Raw genomic sequence first — 23,219 nt, 5'->3', positions numbered from 1 at the left:
AGCTTTCCTGAAGTGCTCTCGGAGTTCACTGACTTTTACGCGTGGCAAGGAGTACAATGACAACCTGCCTTTTCACTTATTCTTGGCTTTGGCTAAAGTCTAATTTATGTTCATCACGTGTTTAGTGGTTATTATATCAGTGAAAATATACAGATGGAGACAGTCCCGCATCCTCTATCATTCCAATCTCCCGGTTTTTTCCGTATTATCCACCGCGTTACGCAGACACTTTGGGGACAGGAACTCTACAGCACGTGTACAATTACGAGGTGTGCAGGACGACTGACTCCAGAAAGAGTGACTGTCAGTTCGCCAGACCCTGTAGTCAGAACGTACTGATAATGGCCAGTTCTACAGGGACGATGCAGCGGATGCAGAACGAACAGAACATCCTGGATGAACCAGACTCCCCAATAGAGGTCTGTTAAATTAGAGTCATTATCTTTTCCATAAAACTATATGTTTCATGTGTCTGTCTAAATGCATCGGCGATTTTATCTGTTTAAAATCTAGTCTGTGTCGTACCTGGGGACTTTCCATTTTCAGAGATCCTCTTCCTTCTACTTATGGGGCCATTTCAGCACCATGGTCATGGACAGCGGCTCTTGGCAAATAGGTAGCCAGTACTTTCCTAAGGTAGAATATTTCCATGCAACGTGTATTTCATTAGAACTTGTTTGTAAACATCTCACTGACCTTGTTTTGCCATATATACATTGGCTTATATGTTGATATAATAGTAGTACGGTATTTTATCGTTTGTAAACTCAAACTTTCCCAATTATGTTGTACTGTTTTTATTTTTAATTTTATGTAGTTTAGTGCATTGAACTCAGAGGGACGCTGTTGGTCAGTGTGTTGCTGTTTTAGAGCAGATTTGCAACAGTACCTCCCCCATCATCTCGATATGTTAGAGAGAGAAAGATAGGCACGCAGATCCGCACGCAGAGCGCTGTAGTCCGGGCTATAGAGAACATCGAGACACCGAGCTGCGATTCTTTTGTTACATAGTGGTGGAGTTTGGGCACGTTTTATTTTGATGTTTTTCACTGGAATCTAATGGAACATTATAGACTTCTTTGCGGATTATAGCGTTTGTATTGTTTCATGGTGAAGGGAAAATGCGGCATAGAACAATGACACGGCAAGTACTGTTGTTTATCTCAGTCCTCTCTCTCAGTTCAGTGCACGGGCAGGTCAGTTACTCCATTCCAGAGGAAATGGCGAAAGGCTCTTTAGTCGGTAACATAGCGCAGGATTTGGGTTTAGATATAAAAAGACTGAAATCAGGTAAAGCTCGTATTTATACTGGAGACAGCGCAGAATACATCGAGTTGAATAAAGAAAGGGGAGTTCTCCTTATCAAAGAGAGAATAGACCGTGAAGCGCTCTGCGGACAGACGACGCCTTGTGCACTGCATTTCCAGCTAATTCTGGTGGACCCGATGGAATTTTACAGCATTGTCGTTGAGGTAACAGATGTAAACGATAATTCTCCGGTTTTCAAAAAGAGTGAAATGAAATTCAGAATTAGTGAGTCGGCCGTTACTGGAGCGAAATTCGTGTTAGAGAGGGCGATGGATCTGGATGTTGATATTAATGGCCTCCAAAGCTATTCACTAAAACCGACCGATAATTTCACCTTGAAATTACAAACCCAGCCTAATGGCGGAAAGACAGTAGAAATGGTTTTACAGAAACCTTTAGATCGAGAGAAACAGGAGCATTTGTCTTTGATATTAACCGCAATAGATGGAGGTGAGCCTCAGATGTCTGGAACAGTGCAGATTCATATCACTGTACTAGACGCCAATGATAATGCACCTGTTTTTACACAGGGAATCTACAAGGCTACCCTAAGAGAGAACTCGGCCAAAGGCACAGTTGTAGTATCAGTCAGTGCATCAGATAATGATCAAGGTTCTAATGGTAAAGTATCATATTCGATTTCCAATTCCCTCGACGATGTGTCTGAATTGTTTGAAATGAATGTGGACAATGGTGAAGTTAGACTAATAGGAAATATTGATTATGAAAAGGCACGACAATATCAGATACATGTACAGGCCAGTGATGACGGGGGGCTCACCGAATCGTGTAAAATCATGGTCGAAGTCCTTGATACAAATGACAATATACCAGCCATTAATGTGATGTCGAAGTCTAGTGCCATATCGGAAGACATAAAACTTGGTACGGTTGTGACTATGATGAACATTCAAGACCCAGACTTCGGTGAAAACGGCAAAGTTCAGTGCTCAATAAACGAGAACATTCCATTTGCGATGAAATCAACGTCGAATAATTTCTTTACTGTAGTAACTGACAGTGACTTGGACCGAGAGAGAGCCTCTGAGTATAACATTAGTGTGACGTGCTCTGATGAGGGCGTGCCCTCACTCTCCAGCAGCGTCACTCTCACCTTACAGATATCAGATGTGAATGACAACGCGCCTGTCTTTGAGAGGAGCTCATATGAGGCCTACATTATAGAAAACACCACACCGGGCCTCTCTATATTCACAGTGAAAGCCAGAGACGCTGACTGGAACCAGAATGCCCGTGTTTCTTACATACTGGAGGACTCCTCGATTAACGGAGTGCCCATCTCCTCATATGTGTCCGTTAGTGCTGATAGTGGAGTCATCCATGCAGTGCGCTCTTTTGACTACGAGCAGATCAAGGATTTCCAGTTCCGCGTAAAAGCCCAGGATGGAGGCTCCCCTCCTCTCAGTAGCAATGTGACTGTGAAAATAATGATCCAGGACCAGAATGACAATGCGCCTCAGGTTCTGTACCCAGTCCAGACTAGCAGCTCTCTGGTGGCTGAAATGGTACCTCGTTCAGCGGATGTGGGCTATCTTGTTACTAAAGTGGTGGCTGTTGATGTGGACTCTGGACAGAATGCCTGGCTCTCGTATAAACTGCAGAAAGTGACGGACAGAGCGCTGTTTGATGTGGGCTTACAGAATGGGGAAATAAGAACTATACGCCAAGTCAATGATAAAGATGCTTTGAAACAAAGGCTTGTTGTTGTAGTGGAGGACAATGGGCAGCCCTCTCGTTCAGCTACAGTCAATGTTAACGTGGCGGTGGCGGACAGCTTCCCTGAAGTGCTCTCGGAGTTCACTGACTTTACGCACGACAAGGAATACAATGACAACCTGACTTTTTACTTAGTCTTGGCTTTGGCTGTAGTCTCATTTCTGTTCATCACATGTTTAGTGGTTATTATGTCAGTGAAAATATACAGATGGAGACAGTCTCGCATTCTCTATCATTCCAATCTCCCGGTCATTCCGTATTATCCACCGCGTTACGCTGACACTTTGGGGACAGGAACTCTACAGCATGTGTACAATTACGAGGTGTGCAGGACGACTGATTCCAGAAAGAGTGACTGTCAGTTCGCCAGACCCTGTAGTCAGAACATACTGATAATGGACCCCAGTTCTACAGGGACGATGCAGCGGATGCAGAACGAACAGAACATCCTGGATGAGCCAGAGTCCCCAATAGAGGTCTGTTATATTTAAATAATTTGTATTTTCCCTGAAACTGTATGTTTCATATATGTCTATATGTAGGCTATCTGTGATTTCACCTGTTTGAAATCAAGTATGCATACCTGGCAAGTTTCAATGGTCATAAATGCTCTATATTCCACTAATATGTGGTCATTTCATCACCACGGGGTTGGACAGCGGTGGTTTGCAAATAATCCGAATTTCAATCAGTGAGCCTGCAGTTTTCTAAAGTAGCAGTTTCACTCAACGTGTATTATGTTTAGACCTTGTTTGTTCACATCTCATTGACATATTGGTTTTCATTTATCATTAATACATTGGCCTGTTTGTGTTGTTAGCATAGTTGTACTGTTTTATAGTTTGGAGACTCAAATTTTCCCAAGTGTGTTGGAAAGTTTTTTTAATTTTTTTTTTATATATGAGTAGTTCAGTGGTTTGAACTCAGAGGGACGCTGTTGGTTAGTGTGTTGCAGTTCCATAGCAAATTTGTCGCAGTACCTCCCCCATCATCTCGATATATTAGACAGAGACAGAGCGGCACACAGAGCGCACAGTCCCGGTTACAGAGAACACTAATACCAAGATACAGAGCTGCCATTATCTTGTTCCAAAATGTTTTATTGTTGAGTCGTTTACCTTTGATGTTTTGAACTAGAAACGAATGCAATATTACTGACTTCTTTACGGATTTATAACCTGCTTGTTGTTTCATGGTGAAGGGAAATGTCGGACAGAACAATGACACGGCAAGTACTGTTGTTTATCTCGGTTCTCTCTCTCAGTTCAGTGCACGGGCAGGTCAGTTACTCCATTCCGGAGGAAATGGCGAAAGGCTCTTTAGTCGGTAACATCGCGCAGGATTTGGGTTTAGATATAAAAAGACTGAAATCAGGTAAAGCTCGTATTTATACTGGAGACAGCGCAGAATACATCGAGTTGAATAAAGAAAGGGGAGTACTCCTTATCAGAGAGAAAATAGACCGTGAAGCGCTCTGTGGACAGACTACACCTTGTGCACTAGATTTCCAGATCATTCTGGAAAACCCGATGGAATTTTATAGCATCACAATTGAGGTAACCGATGTAAACGATAATGCACCTGTTTTCATAAAGAGTGAAATGAAATTCAGAATTAGTGAATCGGCCGTTACTGGTGCAAAATTTGCGCTGGAGAGGGCGATGGATCTGGATGTTGATATTAATGGCCTCCAAAGCTATTCACTAAAACCGACCGATAATTTCATCCTGAAACTACAAAACCAACCTGATGGCGGAAAGACAGTGGAAATGGTTTTACAGAAACCTTTAGATCGAGAGAAACAGGAGCATTTGTCTTTGATATTAACCGCAATAGATGGAGGTGAGCCTCAGATGTCTGGAACAGTGCAGATTCATATTACTGTACTAGACGCCAATGATAATGCACCTGTTTTTACACAGGGAATCTACAAGGCTAGCCTAAGAGAGAACTCACCAAAGGGCACAGTTTTAATTTCTGTCAGGGCGTCTGATTCTGATCAAGGTTCCAATAGTAAAATACGTTATTCGATTTCGAATTCACAGGATGGTAATCACGAATTGTTTGAAATAAATGAGGATGACGGTGGGGTGAGATTAGTAGGAAATATTGATTATGAAAAGGCACGACAATATCAAATACATGTACAGGCCAGTGATGATGGAGGCCTCACCGATTCTTGTAAAATCATGGTGGACGTCGTTGATGAAAATGATAACAAACCAGCTATTAATGTGATGTCGAAGTCTAGTGTTATATCAGAGGACATTAAAGCTGGTACTGTTGTGACAATGATAAACATTCAAGATCCAGACTCAGGTGAAAATGGCAATGTCCAGTGCGCGATAAACGAAAACATTCCTTTTATTATGAAATCGACATCTGTTAATTTCTTTACTGTAGTAACAGACAGTGACTTGGACCGAGAGAGAGCCTCTGAGTATAACATCAGTGTGACGTGCTCTGATGAGGGCGTGCCCTCGCTCTCCAGCAGCGTCACTCTCACCTTACAGATATCAGATGTGAATGACAACGCGCCTGTCTTTGAGAGGAGCTTATATGAGGCCTACATTATAGAAAACAACACACCGGGCCTCTCTATATTCACAGTGAATGCCAGAGATGATGACTGGAACCAGAATGCCCGTGTTTCTTACATACTGGAGGACTCCTCGGTTAACGGAGCGTCTATCTCCTCATATGTGTCCGTTAGTGCTGATAGTGGAGTCATCCAAGCATTGCGCTCTTTTGACTACGAGCAGATCAAGGATTTCCAGTTCCGCGTAAAAGCGCAGGATGGAGGCTCCCCTCCACTCAGTAGCAATGTGACTGTGAAAATAATGATCCAGGACCAGAACGACAACGCACCTCAGGTTCTGTACCCAGTCCAGACTAGCAGCTCTCTGGTGGCTGAAATGGTGCCTCGTTCAGCAGATGTGGGCTATCTTGTCACTAAAGTGGTGGCTGTTGATATGGACTCTGGACAGAATGCCTGGCTCTCGTATAAACTGCAGAAAGCGACAGACAGGGCGCTGTTTGAAGTGGGTTTACAGAATGGAGAAATAAGAACTATACGCCAAATCAATGATAAAGACACTGTGAAACAAAGGCTCACTGTCGTAGTGGAGGACAACGGGCAGCCCTCTCGTTCAGCTACAGTCAATGTTAACGTGGCAGTAGCTGACAGCTTCCCTGAAGTGCTGTCGGAGTTCACTGATTTTACGCACGACAAGGAGTACAATGACAACCTGACTTTGTACTTAGTCTTGGCTCTGGCTGTAGTCTCTTTTTTCTTTATTGTGTCCATCATAGCCATCATGTCAGTGAAATGCTACAGATGGAGACGTGAGCGCATGTTTTACAAATCCAACGGGAATCTCCCAGTTATTCCGTATTACCCGCCCCTTTACGCAGACGTAGGTGGCACTGGGACACTGAGACACGTATATAATTACGAGGTATGTGGAACAGCTGACTCCGGAAAGAGTGATTTGAAATACGTCAGACCTTACAGTCAGAGCATCATTAGTCTGGACGGAACTCAGACTCTCCCCCACGCGCAGAGGGACACACTGATCAATGATAATGGGGCTAACCAGGTGAGCATGAACAATCGGCTCTCATAACCTCAGAATATTAATGATGTCACTGTTTTTCGTTTCATAATCTTACACATCAATGATTTCACAAGCAAATAGTTTTATGGTTCGTTGCACTGATTATTTTCCAAATATTGTGTATTTGGCTTCACACTTGAACGTCTGAACTGTGATTCCTATGGTTTGATTTACGCCAATTATCTTAATGGCCGCTTTCCGTTAGGATCATGCATGTATTGCGAATTCGGTGATCGTGTATAATGGCCTAATTGTAACCAGCAAATAGTTCACGCTCATCAGTTACTGTGTTTTGTATAAAAGCTCGAATCCAATGGTGTAAAGTACTCAAGTAAAAATACTTTAAAGTATTAGTTAAGTAGTTTAGGGGTATCTGTACTTTACGATAAATATTTTTGGACTACTTTTACGTCACTACATTCCTAAGGAAAATAATGTTATTTTTACTCCATACATTTTCCCTGACACCAAAAAGTACTCCTTACATTTTGAACGCTTAACAGGACAGGAAAATTGTCCAATTCACACACTTATCAAGAAAACAACCCTGGTCACCCCTACTGCCTCTGATCTGGCGGACTCACATCTTCGTTTGTAAATGATTTCTGAGAGTTGAAGCGTGACCCTGGCTATCCATGGAAAAAATAATAACGAGAAAATGTTGCCTTTTGCTTAATATAAGGAATTTAAAATGATGTATACTTTTACTTTTGATACTTAAGTAAATGTAAAACATAATACTTTTAGACCTTTGCGCAAGTGGTATTTTACCGGGTGACTCACTTTTACTTAAGTAATTTTCTATTCAGGTATCTTTACTTTCACTCAAGTATGACAATTGAGTACGTTTTCCACCACTGCTTAAATAGAAGGTAAATGGTCACTGTTATCATGCCTTTTTAATAGTGCATATGTATTGGGGTGTGGATATGCTTATATTACGCATGGTTGGAGAGCATATGTGTTTTGTATACTCTGTGTGTTCTTTACACTCCTAAACTCAGAGGGCCGCTGTTGGTCAGTGTGTTGCAGTTTTAGAGCAGATTTGCAGCAGTACTTCCCCCATCATCTCGATATATTAGAGAGAGAAGGAGCCGCACGCAGAGCGTACAGTCCGGGTTACAGAGAACGTTAATCACGGATACCCCGAGCTGCGATTATTTTGTTCCAAAGTGGTGGACTTGTGGCACATCTTCCTTGGATTTTTTAATACCACGAAAGCCAATGGAATTTTACAGAATTACTTACGGATTATAACGTGTGCAATCTTTGAGAAAATGTCGGACAAAACAATGACACGGCAAGTACTGTTGTTTCTCTCGGTCCTCTCTCTCAGTTCAGTGCACGGGCAGGTCAGTTACTCCATTCCAGAGGAAATGGCGAAAGGCTCTTTAATCGGTAACATCGCGCAGGATTTGGGTTTAGATATAAAAAGACTGAAATCAGGTAAAGCTCGTATTCATACTGGGGAGAGCGCAGAATACATCGAGTTGAATAAAGAAAGGGGAGTTCTCCTTATCAGAGAGAAAATAGACCGTGAATCTCTCTGTGGACAGACTACGCCTTGCGCACTGCATTCACAAATAATTCTGGAGAACCCCATGGAGTTGTTTCAAATAACTATAGAGATCTCAGACATCAATGACAATGCTCCGAGCTTTAAAAAGAATGAGAAACGTTTTGAGATCAGTGAATCAGCTGTGATTGGATCTAAATTTGTGTTAGAGAAAGCCGGGGATGCAGACATAGGTTTAAATGGTCTCCAAAGCTACTCGCTGAAACCCACAGACAATTTCGCCTTGAAACTCGAAAATCAGGTCGACGGGAGTAAAAAAGTAGAAATGGTTTTACAGAAACCTTTAGATCGAGAGAAACAGGAGCAGGTATCTTTAGTTTTAACTGCTATAGATGGAGGAGAGCCTCGGCTGTCTGGTACTGTGCAGATACACGTCATTGTGTTAGATGCTAACGACAATGCTCCGGTTTTTACGCAGCCGGTTTATAAGGCAACTATAACAGAGAATTCCCCCAAAGGCACCTATTTGACGAAAGTTAGTGCATCTGATGCAGACAAAGGCTCAAATGGTGAAGTGTCTTATTCCATATCGAATAATATGGATAGTGTATCAGACATGTTTCATATACATGCAAATGGAGAGGTGATATTAGTCGGCAAGGTTGACTATGAAAAAGCCAAACATTACCAAATAGATATCGAAGCAATAGACAATGGTGGTCTATCAGATTCCAGTAAGGTAATAGTTGATGTTATCGATATCAATGACAATGCTCCCGTAATCAGTGTACTTTCGAAATCTAGTTCAACACCAGAGGACTCAATTCAAAATACGGTTATAGCTATGTTCAGCGTCCACGATCCTGACTCTGATAGTAACGGTCAGGTACACTGTGGTATAAATGAAAATATCCCATTTACTATTAAATCTACATCAAATGGTTTTTACAGCCTAGTAACTGACAGCGACTTGGACCGAGAGAGAGCCTCTGAGTACAACATCAGTGTGACCTGCTCTGATGAGGGCGTGCCCTCGCTCTCCAGCAGCTTCACTCTCACCTTACAGATATCAGATGTGAATGACAACGCGCCTGTCTTTGAGAGGAGCTCATATGAGGCCTACATTATAGAAAACAACACACCGGGCCTCTCTATATTCACAGTGAACGCAAGAGACGCTGACTGGAACCAGAACGCCCGTGTTTCTTACATACTGGAGGACTCCTCGGTTAACGGAGTGCCCGTCTCCTCATATGTGTCCATTAGTGCTGATAGTGGAGTCATCCATGCAGTGCGCTCTTTTGACTACGAGCAGATCAAGGATTTCCAGTTCCGTGTAAAAGCCCAGGATGGAGGCTCCCCTCCTCTCAGTAGCAATGTGACTGTGAAAATAATGATCCAGGACCAGAATGACAACGCACCTCAGGTTCTGTACCCAGTCCAGACTGGCAGCTCTCTGATGGCTGAAATGGTGCCTCGCGCAGCAGATGTGGGCTATCTTGTGACTAAAGTGGTGGCTGTTGATGTGGACTCTGGACAGAATGCCTGGCTCTCGTATAAACTACAGAAAGCGACAGACAGGGCGCTGTTTGAAGTGGGCTTACAGAATGGGGAAATAAGAACTATACGCCAAGTCAATGATAAAGATGCTGTGAAACAAAGGCTCACTGTTGTAGTGGAGGACAACGGGCAGCCCTCTCGTTCAGCTATCGTCAATGTTAATGTGGCGGTGGCGGACAGCTTCCCCGAAGTGCTCTCGGAATTCACTGACTTTACGCACGACAAGGAGTACAATGACAACCTGACTTTTTACTTGGTCTTGGCTCTGGCTGTAGTCTCATTTCTCTTTATCGTATCCATCATAGCCATCCTGTCAGTGAAATGCTACAGATGGAGACGTGAGCGCATGCTTTACAAATCCAACGGGAATCTCCCAGTTATTCCGTATTACCCGCCCCTTTACGCAGACGTTGGAGGAACAGGCACCCTGAGACAGGTGTATAATTACGAGGTGTGTGGAACAGCTGACTCCAGAAAAAGTGATACGAAATACGTCAGACCTTACAGTCAGAGCATCATTAGTCTTGACGGAACACAGACACTCCCCAACGCGAAGAGGGACAAACTTATCATTGATGATGGGGATAACCAGGTGAGAACATCATCAGCATATATTTTCTTTTCCAGTCATCAATGGCGTTTGATTTCAATCAAAGGTGTAAGCCTCCCTGTGCCGATATCAACAACAAAAAATGTATCATACAAAACTTCTGATGAAGGCAAGGGTTTTTGACGTTTGCACGGGTTTGGACATTTCACATTTGATCATTTTCATTTCTGCCTTTTATATATAATCTCAAACATCGTTTACAATTTATTTCATCCTGATATTCACTTGTGCAGATATTTCTGCAATATATATTCAGTGCTCTAAGGGTCGCTGTTGGTTAATGTGAGGATATAAGGCCCCGGCATAGGTAGACCCTCCCTCTCCTATTTCAATCAAAAACACTGCAGCGGACTCCCCTTCTATGTTATAAGAACTAGCCTCTTAAAAGAGCGCACACGGCCTTTGGGACGTGTGGGTGACACAATATTCTTTATTGTGAAAACGTGTTTGTTTTTTATCGTATTGTTTTCAGCCGGAGGGGTATGATGATGGACGTTCTTTGTTGTCATGGCGCAGGGAGAACCAGCTCGCGTACATGGAAATGGCAGACATGGCTCGTGCTTTTTATCTGTCTCTGTGGCGTAGGGGTAGCGCGCGCCCAGGTCCGTTATTCCATCCCAGAAGAGATGGCGAAGGGCTCGCTCGTGGGGAATATCATGCAGGATCTGGGTTTGGATGTTAAAAGGTTGAAATCTGGTCGAGCTCGGATCTTTACTGAGGACGGCAGTGAGTACATCGGTCTGAATGCGGATAAAGGGACGCTGGTGGTGAAAGAACGGATAGATAGAGAGGAGCTGTGCGCCAAAGTGTCTCCCTGCTCTCTGCATTTCCAGATCATCGTTGAAAATCCGATGGAGCTTCATCGAATTGATGTGGAAATATTAGATATCAACGACAATGCTCCTGCTTTCGAGAGGAAGGAAATCAGATTCGAGATAAGTGAGTCTGCTCCTCCCGGTGCTCGGTTCTCGTTAGATAGTGCTAAAGACCCCGATGTAGCCATAAATACTCTCCAAACATACCAACTGAATCCCACCGATCATTTTAAATTGAATACCCTATCTCGTCCTGATGGAACAAAATATGTCGAAATGGTTCTTCAGATCGCTCTTGATAGAGAAAAGCAGGAAGAGCATAAATTAATCTTAACTGCTTATGATGGCGGGACCCCCCAGAAATCTGGCTCAGTCAAAATCAACGTAATTGTCTTAGATGCAAACGACAATTCTCCAGTATTCAGTAAGTCTGTATACAGGGTAAACTTACCAGAGAATGCATCAAAAGGCACCATTGTCTTGAGAGTCAGTGCAACTGATGCAGATCAAGGAGCAAATGGTGAGGTGACGTATTCGTTTTCTCGAAGTACTGGTAGCAGCGCATCAAGCTTGTTTAATATTGACACCGTTTCAGGCGACATTACAGTTAATGGTATGCTTGACTATGAAAAAGTAAAACATTATGAGATAGATGTGGAGGCTACAGACAAATGGGGTTTAACAGACACTAGTAAAGTGCTTATTGAAATGACTGACGTCAACGACAATGCACCAGTGATTAGCATAATTTCCTTCTCCAACCCTATTCCCGAGGACTCTGCCCCGGAGACGGTAATAGCCATGCTCAATATCAAAGACTTAGACTCAGGTAAAAACGGTCAGGTGAAGTGTTCTATTAGTCCTGGTTTACCGTTCGGCATAAAGTCGTCCTCTACTAATTTCTACAGTTTAGTTTCTGATCAGGCATTGGACCGTGAAACTGTGTCCGAATATAACATAACAATAACAGCCGCTGATGAAGGTTCTCCACCTTTTTCCACTAATAAGACAGTAACACTGAAAATATCAGATGTGAATGACAACGCCCCCGTGTTTCCTCGACAGTCGTACACAGCTTACGTTGTTGAGAATAACTCACCTGGAATGTCAATATTTTCTGTCAAGGCCAGCGACAAAGACTCTGGCAACAACGCGCATATTTCATATCTGCTCGATGATTATCAAGTAAATGGATTGTCGGTGTCTGCGTGCGTTTCAGTGAATGCAGAGAGTGGGGTGATTCTTGCTGTGCGTTCTTTCGATTATGAGCAAATGAAAGAGTTCAAAATTCGCGTAAAAGCACAGGATGGAGGCTCCCCTCCACTCAGTAGCAATGTGACTGTGAAAATAATGATTCAGGACCAGAATGACAACGCGCCTCAGGTTCTGTACCCAGTCCAGACTAGCAGCTCTCTGATGGCTGAAATGGTGCCTCGCTCAGCAGATGTGGGCTACCTTGTAACTAAAGTGGTGGCTGTTGATGTGGACTCTGGACAGAATGCCTGGCTCTCATATAAACTGCAAAAAGCGACAGACAGGGCGCTGTTTGAAGTGGGCTTACAGAATGGAGAAATAAGAACTATACGCCAAGTCAATGATAAAGATGCTGTGAAACAAAGGCTCACTGTTGTAGTGGAGGACAACGGGCAGCCCTCTCGTTCAGCTACAGTCAATGTTAACGTGGCGGTGGCGGACAGTTTCCCTGAAGTGCTCTCGGAGTTCACTGACTTTACGCACGACAAGGAATACAATGACAACCTGACTTTTTACTTAGTCTTGGCTTTGGCTGTAGTCTCATTTTTCTTTATTGTGTCCATCATAGCTATCCTGTCAGTGAAATGCTACAGATGGAGACGAGAGCGCATGTTTTACAAATCCAACGGGAATCTCCCAGTTATTCCGTATTACCCGCCCCTTTACGCAGACGTTGGAGGCACAGGTACTTTGAAGCACGTGTTCAATTACGAGGTGTGTGGAACCACCGACCCCAGAAAGAGTGATGTGAAATATGCCACACCTTACAGTCAGAGCATCATTAGTCTGGACGGAACACAAACACTCCCCCATGCGCAGAGGGACAAACTGATCAGTGACATTTCAGAAAGTCAGGTGAGCATTGTTACTTACCAGTGGAAAAAAAACGAATATCCTTGTAACATGCTTACAAGAACAAGAGGTTAGCTAGGCTGTACATGTACCTACTATTTTACACAGATTTTTGTATGTCAACTTTGATAACAGAATGGTGCCTGTACCAGGTCATCACAATCCTCTAAACTCACCCTGGAATAATACCTAATGTAATGTAGTGGTGGAAAAAAATGTCAATTGTTATACTGAAGTAAAAGTAAAGATACCTAAATAGAAAATGACTCAAGTAAAAGTGAAAGTCACCCAGTAAAATCCTACTTGAGTAAAAGTCTAAAAGTATCTGGTTTTATACATACTTAAGTATCAAAAGTAAAAGTATAAATCATTTAAATTCCTTATATTAAGCAAACCAGACAGCGTCATTTTCTTGTTTTTGATTTATTTACGGATAGCCAGGGGCGCACTCCGACACTCAGACATAATTGACAAATCAAGCATGTATGTTTGGGGAGTCCGACCAGATCAAAGGCAGTAAGAATGACCAGGGTTGTTCTTTTGATAAGTGTGTGGATTTTTACAATTTGTCTGTCCTGCTAAGCATTCAAAAGGTAAGGAGTTCTTTTGGGTGTCAGGGAAAATGTGTGGAGTAAAACATACATCATTTCCTTCAGGAATGTAGTGAAGTAAAAGTAAAAGTTGTCACAAATATCAATAGTAAAGTAAAGTACAGATATCCCCAAAAGCTACTTAAGTAGTACTTTAAAGTATTGTTAAGTACTTTACACCACTGAATATAGGCTACCGTAGTGTTGCCAAAGACTGCCTTGTGAACCAAAGCAGCAAACCTATTTTTACCGGTATAGAGACATAATCTTATGGAATACGGCAGGTAGCCTAGTGTTTAGAGAGTTGGACTAGTAACCGGAAGGTTGCAAGATCAAATCCCTGAGCTGACATGGTAAAAATCTGTCGTTCTGCCCCTGAACAACAGTTAACCCACTGTTCCTAGGCTGTCATTGAAAATAAGAATTTGTTCTTAACTGACTTGCCAAGTTAAATAAAGGTTAAATAAAGACATAGAGTGACATAGAGGGCAGTGCTGGTGAAGGGGCCACACACAGTAGACACATAAAGAACTATACTGGACTGTGGCTGGACTGGGTTGGGGCTGTGGAGAAGCATCACTGCAGAGTTTTTTCTTCGCTCTCTCACACACATTGCACTATTTTTCACTGACCTAGTTTCCTCTCTCTCACACGCTGCTGTTATATTCCTGTCTTTGAACTGTGCAGAGGACGAGAGAGGGATGAAGGGCGGGAGAGGAGAACACATTGAGGGGTGGTAGGGAAGGAGAGAGGAAAGGGATTTAGAGGTGGAAAACGTGATGATAGGATTTAGGATGGAGAGAGGCAGTAGCAGGGAGCCAGAGAGAGGGAGAATGCGGGGGAGGGGAGGAGGAGACGTGTTGTAGTTTACCTCATCCGCCGTTCATGCGCAGCAGCACCGGCGTTAGTGATGCACGGCAGCCATTTTGCACCACAAGCTGCAGTGTTTGCAGAGGAAGAGGTTATGAGAGCATAAGGTGGGAAGGGGTTGGCTAAATGACTATACATAATTGAAAGGGTTGAGGTTATACAAAATGAGGCAGATAGAAAATGATGTATGGGGGAAAGATGGAAAGATGGAAGAAGTGAGGCAAAGAAAGCTATATGAGAGCTCAGCAAAGGCAAGAGGAGGAGAAAGAATGAGGTGAGGCGCTGAAAGGAAAGAGTGAAGAAGAGAGGAGGAGGGAGATGGAGAGACAGAATGATGAGAAGACATTGCTCTGTTCCTGAATATGGTGCAGGTCACATGTTTGCATCACTGAGGAGAGTTTTTATTCATTCTCTTCTACCCCTCCTTCCCCCTTCTCATTGCAGACAGCATCATAAAGGGCTTATAATAGCCCCGTGCCTTATTGCTGTTATAAACTGGTTACCAACGTAATGAGAGCAGTAAAAATACATGTTTTGTCATACCTGTGGTATACGGTCTGATATACCACAACTGTCAGCCAATCAGCATTCAGGGCTTGAACCACCCAGTTTATACGGTATAGGCTCAGCAAGTGTGTGTGTTCACTGTTTATGTGTAGAAGAGTAGCACATGGCTCTCATAAACATCTGGCACGACACAGAAATGCTTGAGGTTTTATTGAGGAAACCTCTGTTCCTCTGGAAACAGTCTATCATCATTATCACCCCACATCTGTGTCCACTTTATCCATTTGAACCACATTTTACCGCTAAACCCTGGTTCTCAGGCTCATTAGCGAGGAAGGCTTTTACTATGGACCGTAAATCCGGGAACTCACTGTGTCTCTGTGTGGGTCAGACCCCACGACCCATACACCCCTACGTCCAGTCTGGTTCAGTTCAGTCCAGTGTATACATGTGGGAGACCTTAGGGTATGATTTCTTGCTTCTGGTTCTGATCCCCACTTGGATGAACTCTGAAATGTAGAACAGTGGTTTTCCCTCTGAGGAAGGATTTAGCAAACCGCTACCTTGACAGCCATTTTGGATCCCACCCTGAGCCAAGGGCCTGTAGTTTCCTGACCTTGTGATCATCCACACTGCTATGGGAAGAAGCTGCTTCCCCACAGCCCCAAGCTGTTGCAGATACTGTACTTCCTTCCTCCCCGGCCCAGCCGTCTGGTGTGCAGCTGTTTCTGCAGCAGTGCGTTGCTGTGTCTGATGATTAACGTTGGATGTTGGATTTTTGAGCAGTGTTTATGATTGGTGTGTATGGTGATCAGGATGCACTGAGCTGTGTGTGTGTGTTTCTTCACTAGTATTCTGGAAAGTGGGGTTGGAAGATCTAATCTGCTTCCCCAGCTTCGCCTGCCCCATTACAAGATCCTTGATTACAAATCAGGGATGTCTGGTAGATTTGCGATTGACCTCATCCTCTATCACACACGTCTGCTCACACACAAACACTCTCACTCTCTTCACTGGGAATCTGCTAAGGGGAGTTAAAACAGCACTGCTGGTTTTTGATCAACTCTAGCCATAAGTCTGTGTAGTAACTTTGTGTGATCTGATGTAAGTAAAGAGAAGAGGGGAACAGGGAGTGTACATTTTCATTTTAGAGAAAGTGAATCCATCCATTATCCATCCCTTACACCCTCTGCAACTTTTATGGACTCGCTCAAACAGTATCATGTCATCTCAGTTCAGCTTTGGATGATGGAGGCCATTAGAGGGAGGCAACTCTGCCTGTACTGTTCTGTACCCCTGAATCTTAACATCTTTTCGCTCAGTCTATTTCAGTCATTACAGTAAACCCCCATACTCTTCGCCCTGGCCTGGTAGTAGAAGTGTCCTGTTTCCCTGCAGTGTCCTTGGATGTGTCCTACCGGCCCAGGCTGTTTCTCAGAAGTCCGGAGCAGCTTCCTCTCATTTGTCGGTCTGCACTGATGTGAAAGAGAGGGTCAAATAGCTGAGATATGATATACTGCTTTCACCTATCCTATGTTTTCAGGTCGCTGAGGGTGAAGGAGAGCGGCAGGTAGCCTAGTGGTTAAGAGCGTTAGACCAGTAACCGAATGGTCGCTGGTTTGAATCCCCGAGCCGGCTAGGGGAAATATCTGTTGATGTGCCCTTGAGCAAAGGCACTTAACCTGAATTGCTCTTGTAAGTCGCATCTGCTAAACGTAAGGAGAGAAAGCTACTTCAGACCTTTGCGGTGTACTCATAGAGATGTAATGACTGGTGGTATATCATGCTAAATATTTCCTCTGTGTGCAGGCTTGAAGAGAAGCGAGGCAGTCTTGGCTAACGCCCGATGTCCACCAGATGCATATGCTTTTCTGTATGTCTAGCCCGCATTGTTTTTGTACTTGATGCACATGTGCTTCCCTAGCCAGTTGTATGTGTGTGTGTGTGTGTGTGTGTGTGTGTGTGTGTGTGTGTGTGTGTGTGTGTGTGTGTGTGTGTGTGTGTGTGTGTGTGTGTGTGTGTGTGTGTGTGTGTGTGTGTGTGTGTGTGTGTGTGTACTTCCGCTTGTGCCACCGCACGGTAAAGCCACGCACGAGTTGCACATTTTTAAGGAATGCTGTACACAGAACGCACTGCAGCCTAGTGCGGCATCCTCAATTTAACGGTGTGGACTACGCCGTAGAACAAATGACTTCCGCGGGAACGCAAAGAGATTGACGCATCTGGTACACATGAGACCTAACATGCTGACCAGACCGGACACGTCTCGTGCGCGAGTGTTGCAAAATAAATTTAGAAATCCATGTTATTCAATTATTGCACCCACACTGCTTGCGCGCGCCAATGGCTAAAATAGAAGTCGTTCCTATTTCTGTCGCAGATCGCGCTGAAAGTCATCTCCTCATTGGTTATACCCACGTGGGTGATTGAAAGACGAACTTTGTTGCCGGTTGTCGTGGTAATACAATTAAAGTTTAGATGCAATCACCATATAAGTTAAAAATGAAAAAGCCTGGAAGGAGGAGAGATGACTAGAAACGATTCGGTTGGCCGTTTTATGTGTGGATTAATTGTCGGAGTAGAGGACCTTGTGCATTTCAGGTAAAATAACAACTCAATGTTTATATCCCAGGACAAATTAGCTAGCAACAGCAAGCTAGCTAAATAGGACAAATTAATGTTAGCTAGCAAGTGCAGGGTAGCTAGCTAAATTGCCATACATTTTTTAATGCTTTTCGACCTGTCCCCAAATTAAAGTAATTGGTTCAGAGTTTGTTTTGATATTTTAACCTGCGTGTTGTGATCGCGGTTGGTGGGGGGTGGGGCAAAATAAATGTATGCACGGTAGTGCACTATGGCGCACGCGCTCAGCCGGTTTGGGTTCCGTGTAAGGGCTCTAATCAGGCCGCATTGCGGAAGGTCAGTGTTACAGCGTGAACTTCCGCGTCAGCTGAGACTGCCTTTCACGGTAAACGTCGCATATGTCGGCTCAATCAGGAATGACCTTTTCAAATTCTAGCGCGCAATCTGTACCGCTTCAGCCCGACCTATTGAGCAATGTACATGCAGCTGGACACTTACATACATTAAGGACAGGCCTACATACTTCATCCAAACACATATTATATTGTCGTAGGTCAGTGGTTCCCAAACTTTTTCAAACGGGCCGTTCCAAACATACATGGGGTGGAGAGAACATCTTGCAGTTGAAAGCTCATCTGTGTGTTCAGGTGATATCTGATTGACACAAACGTTACAACAAAATCCACGGGTTAAAAAACCTAGCTAAGAAACGTTAGTGGACATGGGCTAGTTGACCTGGACATTTCCGACAAGTTGTGAAGAGCTCTCTAAGGTCTACAATGACTGATATAAGAAGATAACTGCTGATGCGTTACCCAATTTCAAATTGCAACTTGTGTGTTGTACTCTTACAACTTTCAAGAGTAAATTGACTGCCCAAATGAGTTCCCTTTAAAAAATAAAGTGGGGGGGGGGGGGACTACACACCCCTCCCTCCTATTGATATCTACACACTGATTGTTTGTGTGTGGGTATATGGTTGTTGCTTTTCCAGTAGTGCATGAAGCCTAGTGAGTTTGTACAGGCTGATCCTCTGGAAAGGATTACACCGGGGATTATACAGGGCAGTGGAACAGTGGGGCACAGTCAGACTTGTCTTATACGTCACACACAACACACACACACACACACACACACACACACACACACACACACACACACACACACACACACACACACACACACACACACACACACACATACATACACGCCGTCTGAGTCCCACACCAATACACACTGTGACGCAACGCACGCACAATAGCGGCACGCGCACAGCACACACACGCAAAAACACACTGTGTGTGTGCGTAGCTGTGTATGACGCTGTTAGACTGGGCTGGGTAGACTCACCACTGCCATTTTTCTGTGGTCTGAAAACCAGGTCGAGTGATTCATTCAGTCAGACCCTGAGGCTGAGCCCTAACAACCACCAGCAGGAAAAAGGAGTTACTGTGGGGTCATGAACTATATGCTTATTGTGTATGTAATCAAAGTGACTATTATGGTGGTCACAAGATGGTCATTGATGCCAGTATTATAGATGATGTCTATTGAGAAAGGTCATAACAATAGTGATGATTTTGATTCAACATGTACACTGAATATACAAACATTAGGAACACCTTCCTAATGAGTTGGCCCTCAGAACGGCCTCAATTCTTTGGGGCGTGGACTCTACAAAGTGTTGAAAGCGTGCCACAGGGATGCTGGCCCATGTTGACTCCAATGCTTCCTATAGTTGTGTCAAGTTGGCTGGATGTCCTTTGGGTGGTGGACCATTCTTGATACACACAGGAAACTGCTGAGTTTGGAAAAACCCAGCAGTGTTGCAGTTCTTGACACAAACCAGTGTGCCTGGCACCTACTACCATACCCCGTTCAAAGGCACTTCAATTTTTGGTCTTGCCCATTCACCTTCTGAATTGCACACATACACAATCCCATGTCTCAGTTGTCTCAAGGCTTAAAAATCATTATTTAACCTGTCTCCTCCCCTTCATCTACACTGATTGAAGTGGATGTAACAAGTGACATCAATAAGGGATCATAGCTTTCACCTGGATTCACCTGGTCAGTCTATGTCATGGAAAGAGGGGGTTTAATGTACTCAGTGTATGTTTGTAGCAAGGAATGTTTGTTGGCGAACTGTATCCTTTATAAGGCATTGTGGATTTGTGTGTCCTCTTCCATCCTCTTTCTTTCTGTTCTCGTTTTTTCTCTGCTTCCCTCCCCTCCCCCTCTCCAGCTGCACCATTCTGCTGCAGTGAGTGAGAGAGCGATGGAGGAGAGAGCGAAAGAGCTCTCCTCTGTTCTGTGTATAAACCCATGATGCGTTCAGGCGTCCAAAGTCGCATCTGTGTTTCACTGCGTTGTTTTAATCAGAAGAAGATGCTCTTTCTTCTTATGAACAGGACTCTTTATGTAACTAGTCAATATGGTAACACCGTTAGATATTCCACTAACTTTCTTGGTATCTTTGTGAGTGAAACATTATTATAAGAAAGGACAGGAAGGTTCATGAGTAATCTGTTCATTTTCTCTTCCTCCCTCCATGTTGTTTTTCTTAGAGCTCCTTTTTTTCATGGCTCTCTGGAAGAGAGGTGGGATGCGTTGCCGTAGCAACCAGCTGACTCACTGTCAGGACCGTACCATTGTGGTTTGGTCCACAGGGGGGCAGCAGCAGATGCAGGGTCTGGTGTCTGATAGGATACAGGCAGCTGTTGGTTTAAAGGGGGCAGACACACCCCTGTTTAGGACACAGAGGTGCAGTGTCCTCGGGCTCTGGCCTGGATTGGTAGGGGAGGGGGGAGAGAGAGGGTGTATGACCGGGTGGGTCTACCTCTCTGTTTCTGTAAAATGGATGCTGCCCTGGCCTGATTGCCTCTCACTGTTTCACCTCCCCGTTGCTCTAACTGGGACTGTGAAAACACTGTCTAAAATAAGCCCACAAGACTCCGTGGAGGTTGTGCTGTTTTATTATAGGGTGTACAGTTATTTCTTATTGACTGATACATGTGTATTCTTGTTTGTGTGTGTGTGTGTGTGGCTGTGCACAAGAACTCACATGTACACATTGTGTATCTAACATAGTGGTTATCTGTGTTATTATAATGATCGCATTCATATAACTCCTATTCATACTTTCATATTCACTGTGACATTCCAGCTATAGGGTGTGTTGACCGCACACACACACACACACACACACACACACACACACACACACACACACACACACACACACACACACACACACACACACACACACACACACACACAGCGTGAAAGCATCTCCTTAATCAAGCATACAGCATCCCTGGGCATCGCCTCGAGTCCCTCTGCTGTTGCTGTGTAGGAGCTGCTCCTCTGCAGCATGGCAGTATGCTGTACTGCAGTGTAGCGATGCTATCCTGCCGCTCTGGGAGCGAACACACCCCTCCTATGGTCTCACTGCGTCTGAAATGTCAACTTATTCTCTATATAGCGTATTACTTTCAACCAGCTAACCATAAGGCTTTGGTAAAAAAAGTAGTGCACTATGTAGGGAAGAGGGTACCATTTGGGGGACACCTTTAGTCTCCTTCAAAATGGTGCTATCATCATCCTGGCTGGGACATGCAGATGAGATAGTACACTGCTCATGCTCCTGTTACAGAGGAACTGGGCCAATTGTTGTATTTCTCTTTTATTAAGTATTCTTCTCCCTCACTCTCTATCTCTCCCCTCCCCTCTCTCTCTTTCTCTGACCCTCTATCCCTATGTGTCATGCCCTATGCTCTCTACTTCCCTTTCTCTCCACAAATAAACAAGCAAACCTCACACAATGCAACAGCAGACACAAGCGAAGACGCACCGTGATATCGGGGATTTGCCTGAATAACTGTGTTGTTGTTTGCTGTTGCGTTTACGTTCGACCCACCTTTCTGTGCCACACACGCAAACAGACACCTAACGAGACACACCTATGACACATAACGAGCTCCGGCGACAGCATTCTGGGACGTCATCATTAGGGCACATATCGCAGGTATCGCAACGCAAATCAACACAGTCCCCACCTCCGGAACCAATCAAGGCTACATTATCAATGCAAGGTGAACGGTGAGTATCGGGGATGTCTCTGTCCCAGGACTCTCGTTTGTCTGCTGACCATCCCTCTAAACCCGTGTCTCGTTTGTCTCTCTGTTCTTCTCTTCCATGTCTTCCCTTCACTGCTGTTGCTGACGTGTCTCCTGTCATCCTCCGTCTCTCCAAATAAGGTAAGAAATACTTTCTGTAATAACGACTCCACCGCCACAAGACAATAGACTGTAAACACGTCCATGACCTTACCGATTCTGACTGGAAGTAAGCCAATCAAAAAGACAACCGCTGTGATCCGTAGACACAAGCTCTCAGCCCGGAGTGACTGAGTGTTATTCCACTCACATTTGGGGGAGGCATCTGACTTAACCCTCCTGTTGTGTTCGTTTCATGTTACTTAATTCTGTGTTCCCGGTCCAAAATGACCGCCCCATTATGGCTGATTATGAATCCATGATAATACATATATTATCACCTAATGTTGTGTTAGATCCTTTTATCAACTTAAGTTCTTGTCAACATTACAAGTTTTGAACTTCTATTTGCTATTTATGGCCTGTAGGCCTCATTGACCTGAGCTCATACAACTCATTTTTGAGTAAAAAAAAAAGAAGCATGGATTATTTTGACTGTAACAAATACTCAGATGAAGCATATTGTGCTATTTATCCCAGACTACTTTGTGTCAAAGTTTAAAAGGACTCTCTCCTCCTCACCAGTCATGATCAAAGGTATGATCAAGAGCCTCACATACAGTATATCGTTTGGTCATTGTGCTGCCACAGAAGGAATTGTGAGCAAGGCCTCAAAAAAACTTTATATACCAGAACTGGGAGAAAAGTTGAAACAATGTTGCAATTGTTTGTGAGACTGCCAAGAAGTGTGGTTCCCGTGGGGAAAAGATTATATTGGGGAAATGTTCCCTTGGGGGTTGCCATGGAAGCCAAGAAGGGGAGTGAGGTGTGTGTGTGTGTGTGTGTGTGTGTGTGTGTGTGTGTGTGTGTGTGTGTGTGTGTGTGTGTGTGTGTGTGTGTGTGTGTGTGTGTGTGTGTGTGTGTGTGTGTGTGTGTGTGTGTGTGTGTGTGTGTGTGTGTGTGTGTGTGTGTGTGTGCGCGCTCAAACACACATGCATGTGGGGGTCTGGGAGAAGAAGTGTGTCCATCTGATGAATGGGCATGTGCCTGAACTCAATTTTATACACTAATTGTAGTCTCACCCATTCATGACTGGTCATGACCGGGAACACCCCAGGTGTACAAAAGTTAAATAAAACACCCAAAATGTAATGAAAATCATCAAATGTATTTTTTATGTTCA

At 44.0% G+C, this 23,219-nt stretch overlaps 1 protein-coding gene across 27 annotated transcripts in view; it reads left to right on the top strand.

Moving 5' to 3' along the window:
- LOC110488686 (protocadherin gamma-C5-like) overlaps positions 1-23,219 on the top strand; it is a 207,731-nt gene that overhangs the window by 134,117 nt on the left and 50,395 nt on the right. The window contains exon 1 of one of the 27 annotated variants that reach the window (XM_036942795.1): positions 918-3,521. The exons of 23 other annotated variants lie outside the window; for them this stretch is intronic. In XM_036942795.1, coding sequence (XP_036798690.1) covers positions 1,122-3,521 — 2,400 coding nt within the window. In that variant the 5' untranslated portion in view covers positions 918-1,121. Of the gene's footprint in view, positions 1-917; positions 3,522-3,954; positions 6,645-7,738; positions 10,331-10,692; positions 13,273-23,219 lie in introns of those variants that run through there. 3 more of the 27 variants (XM_036942802.1, XM_036942804.1, XM_036942780.1) reach the window with 3 other exon arrangements.

Source organism: Oncorhynchus mykiss, chromosome 14, assembly GCF_013265735.2.
Source record: "Oncorhynchus mykiss isolate Arlee chromosome 14, USDA_OmykA_1.1, whole genome shotgun sequence".
In the NCBI taxonomy this organism is placed as follows: Eukaryota; Metazoa; Chordata; class Actinopteri; order Salmoniformes; family Salmonidae; genus Oncorhynchus; species Oncorhynchus mykiss.
The sequence above is the reverse complement of the archived record's forward strand: the minus strand, read 5'-3'. Positions and strand labels throughout refer to the sequence as shown.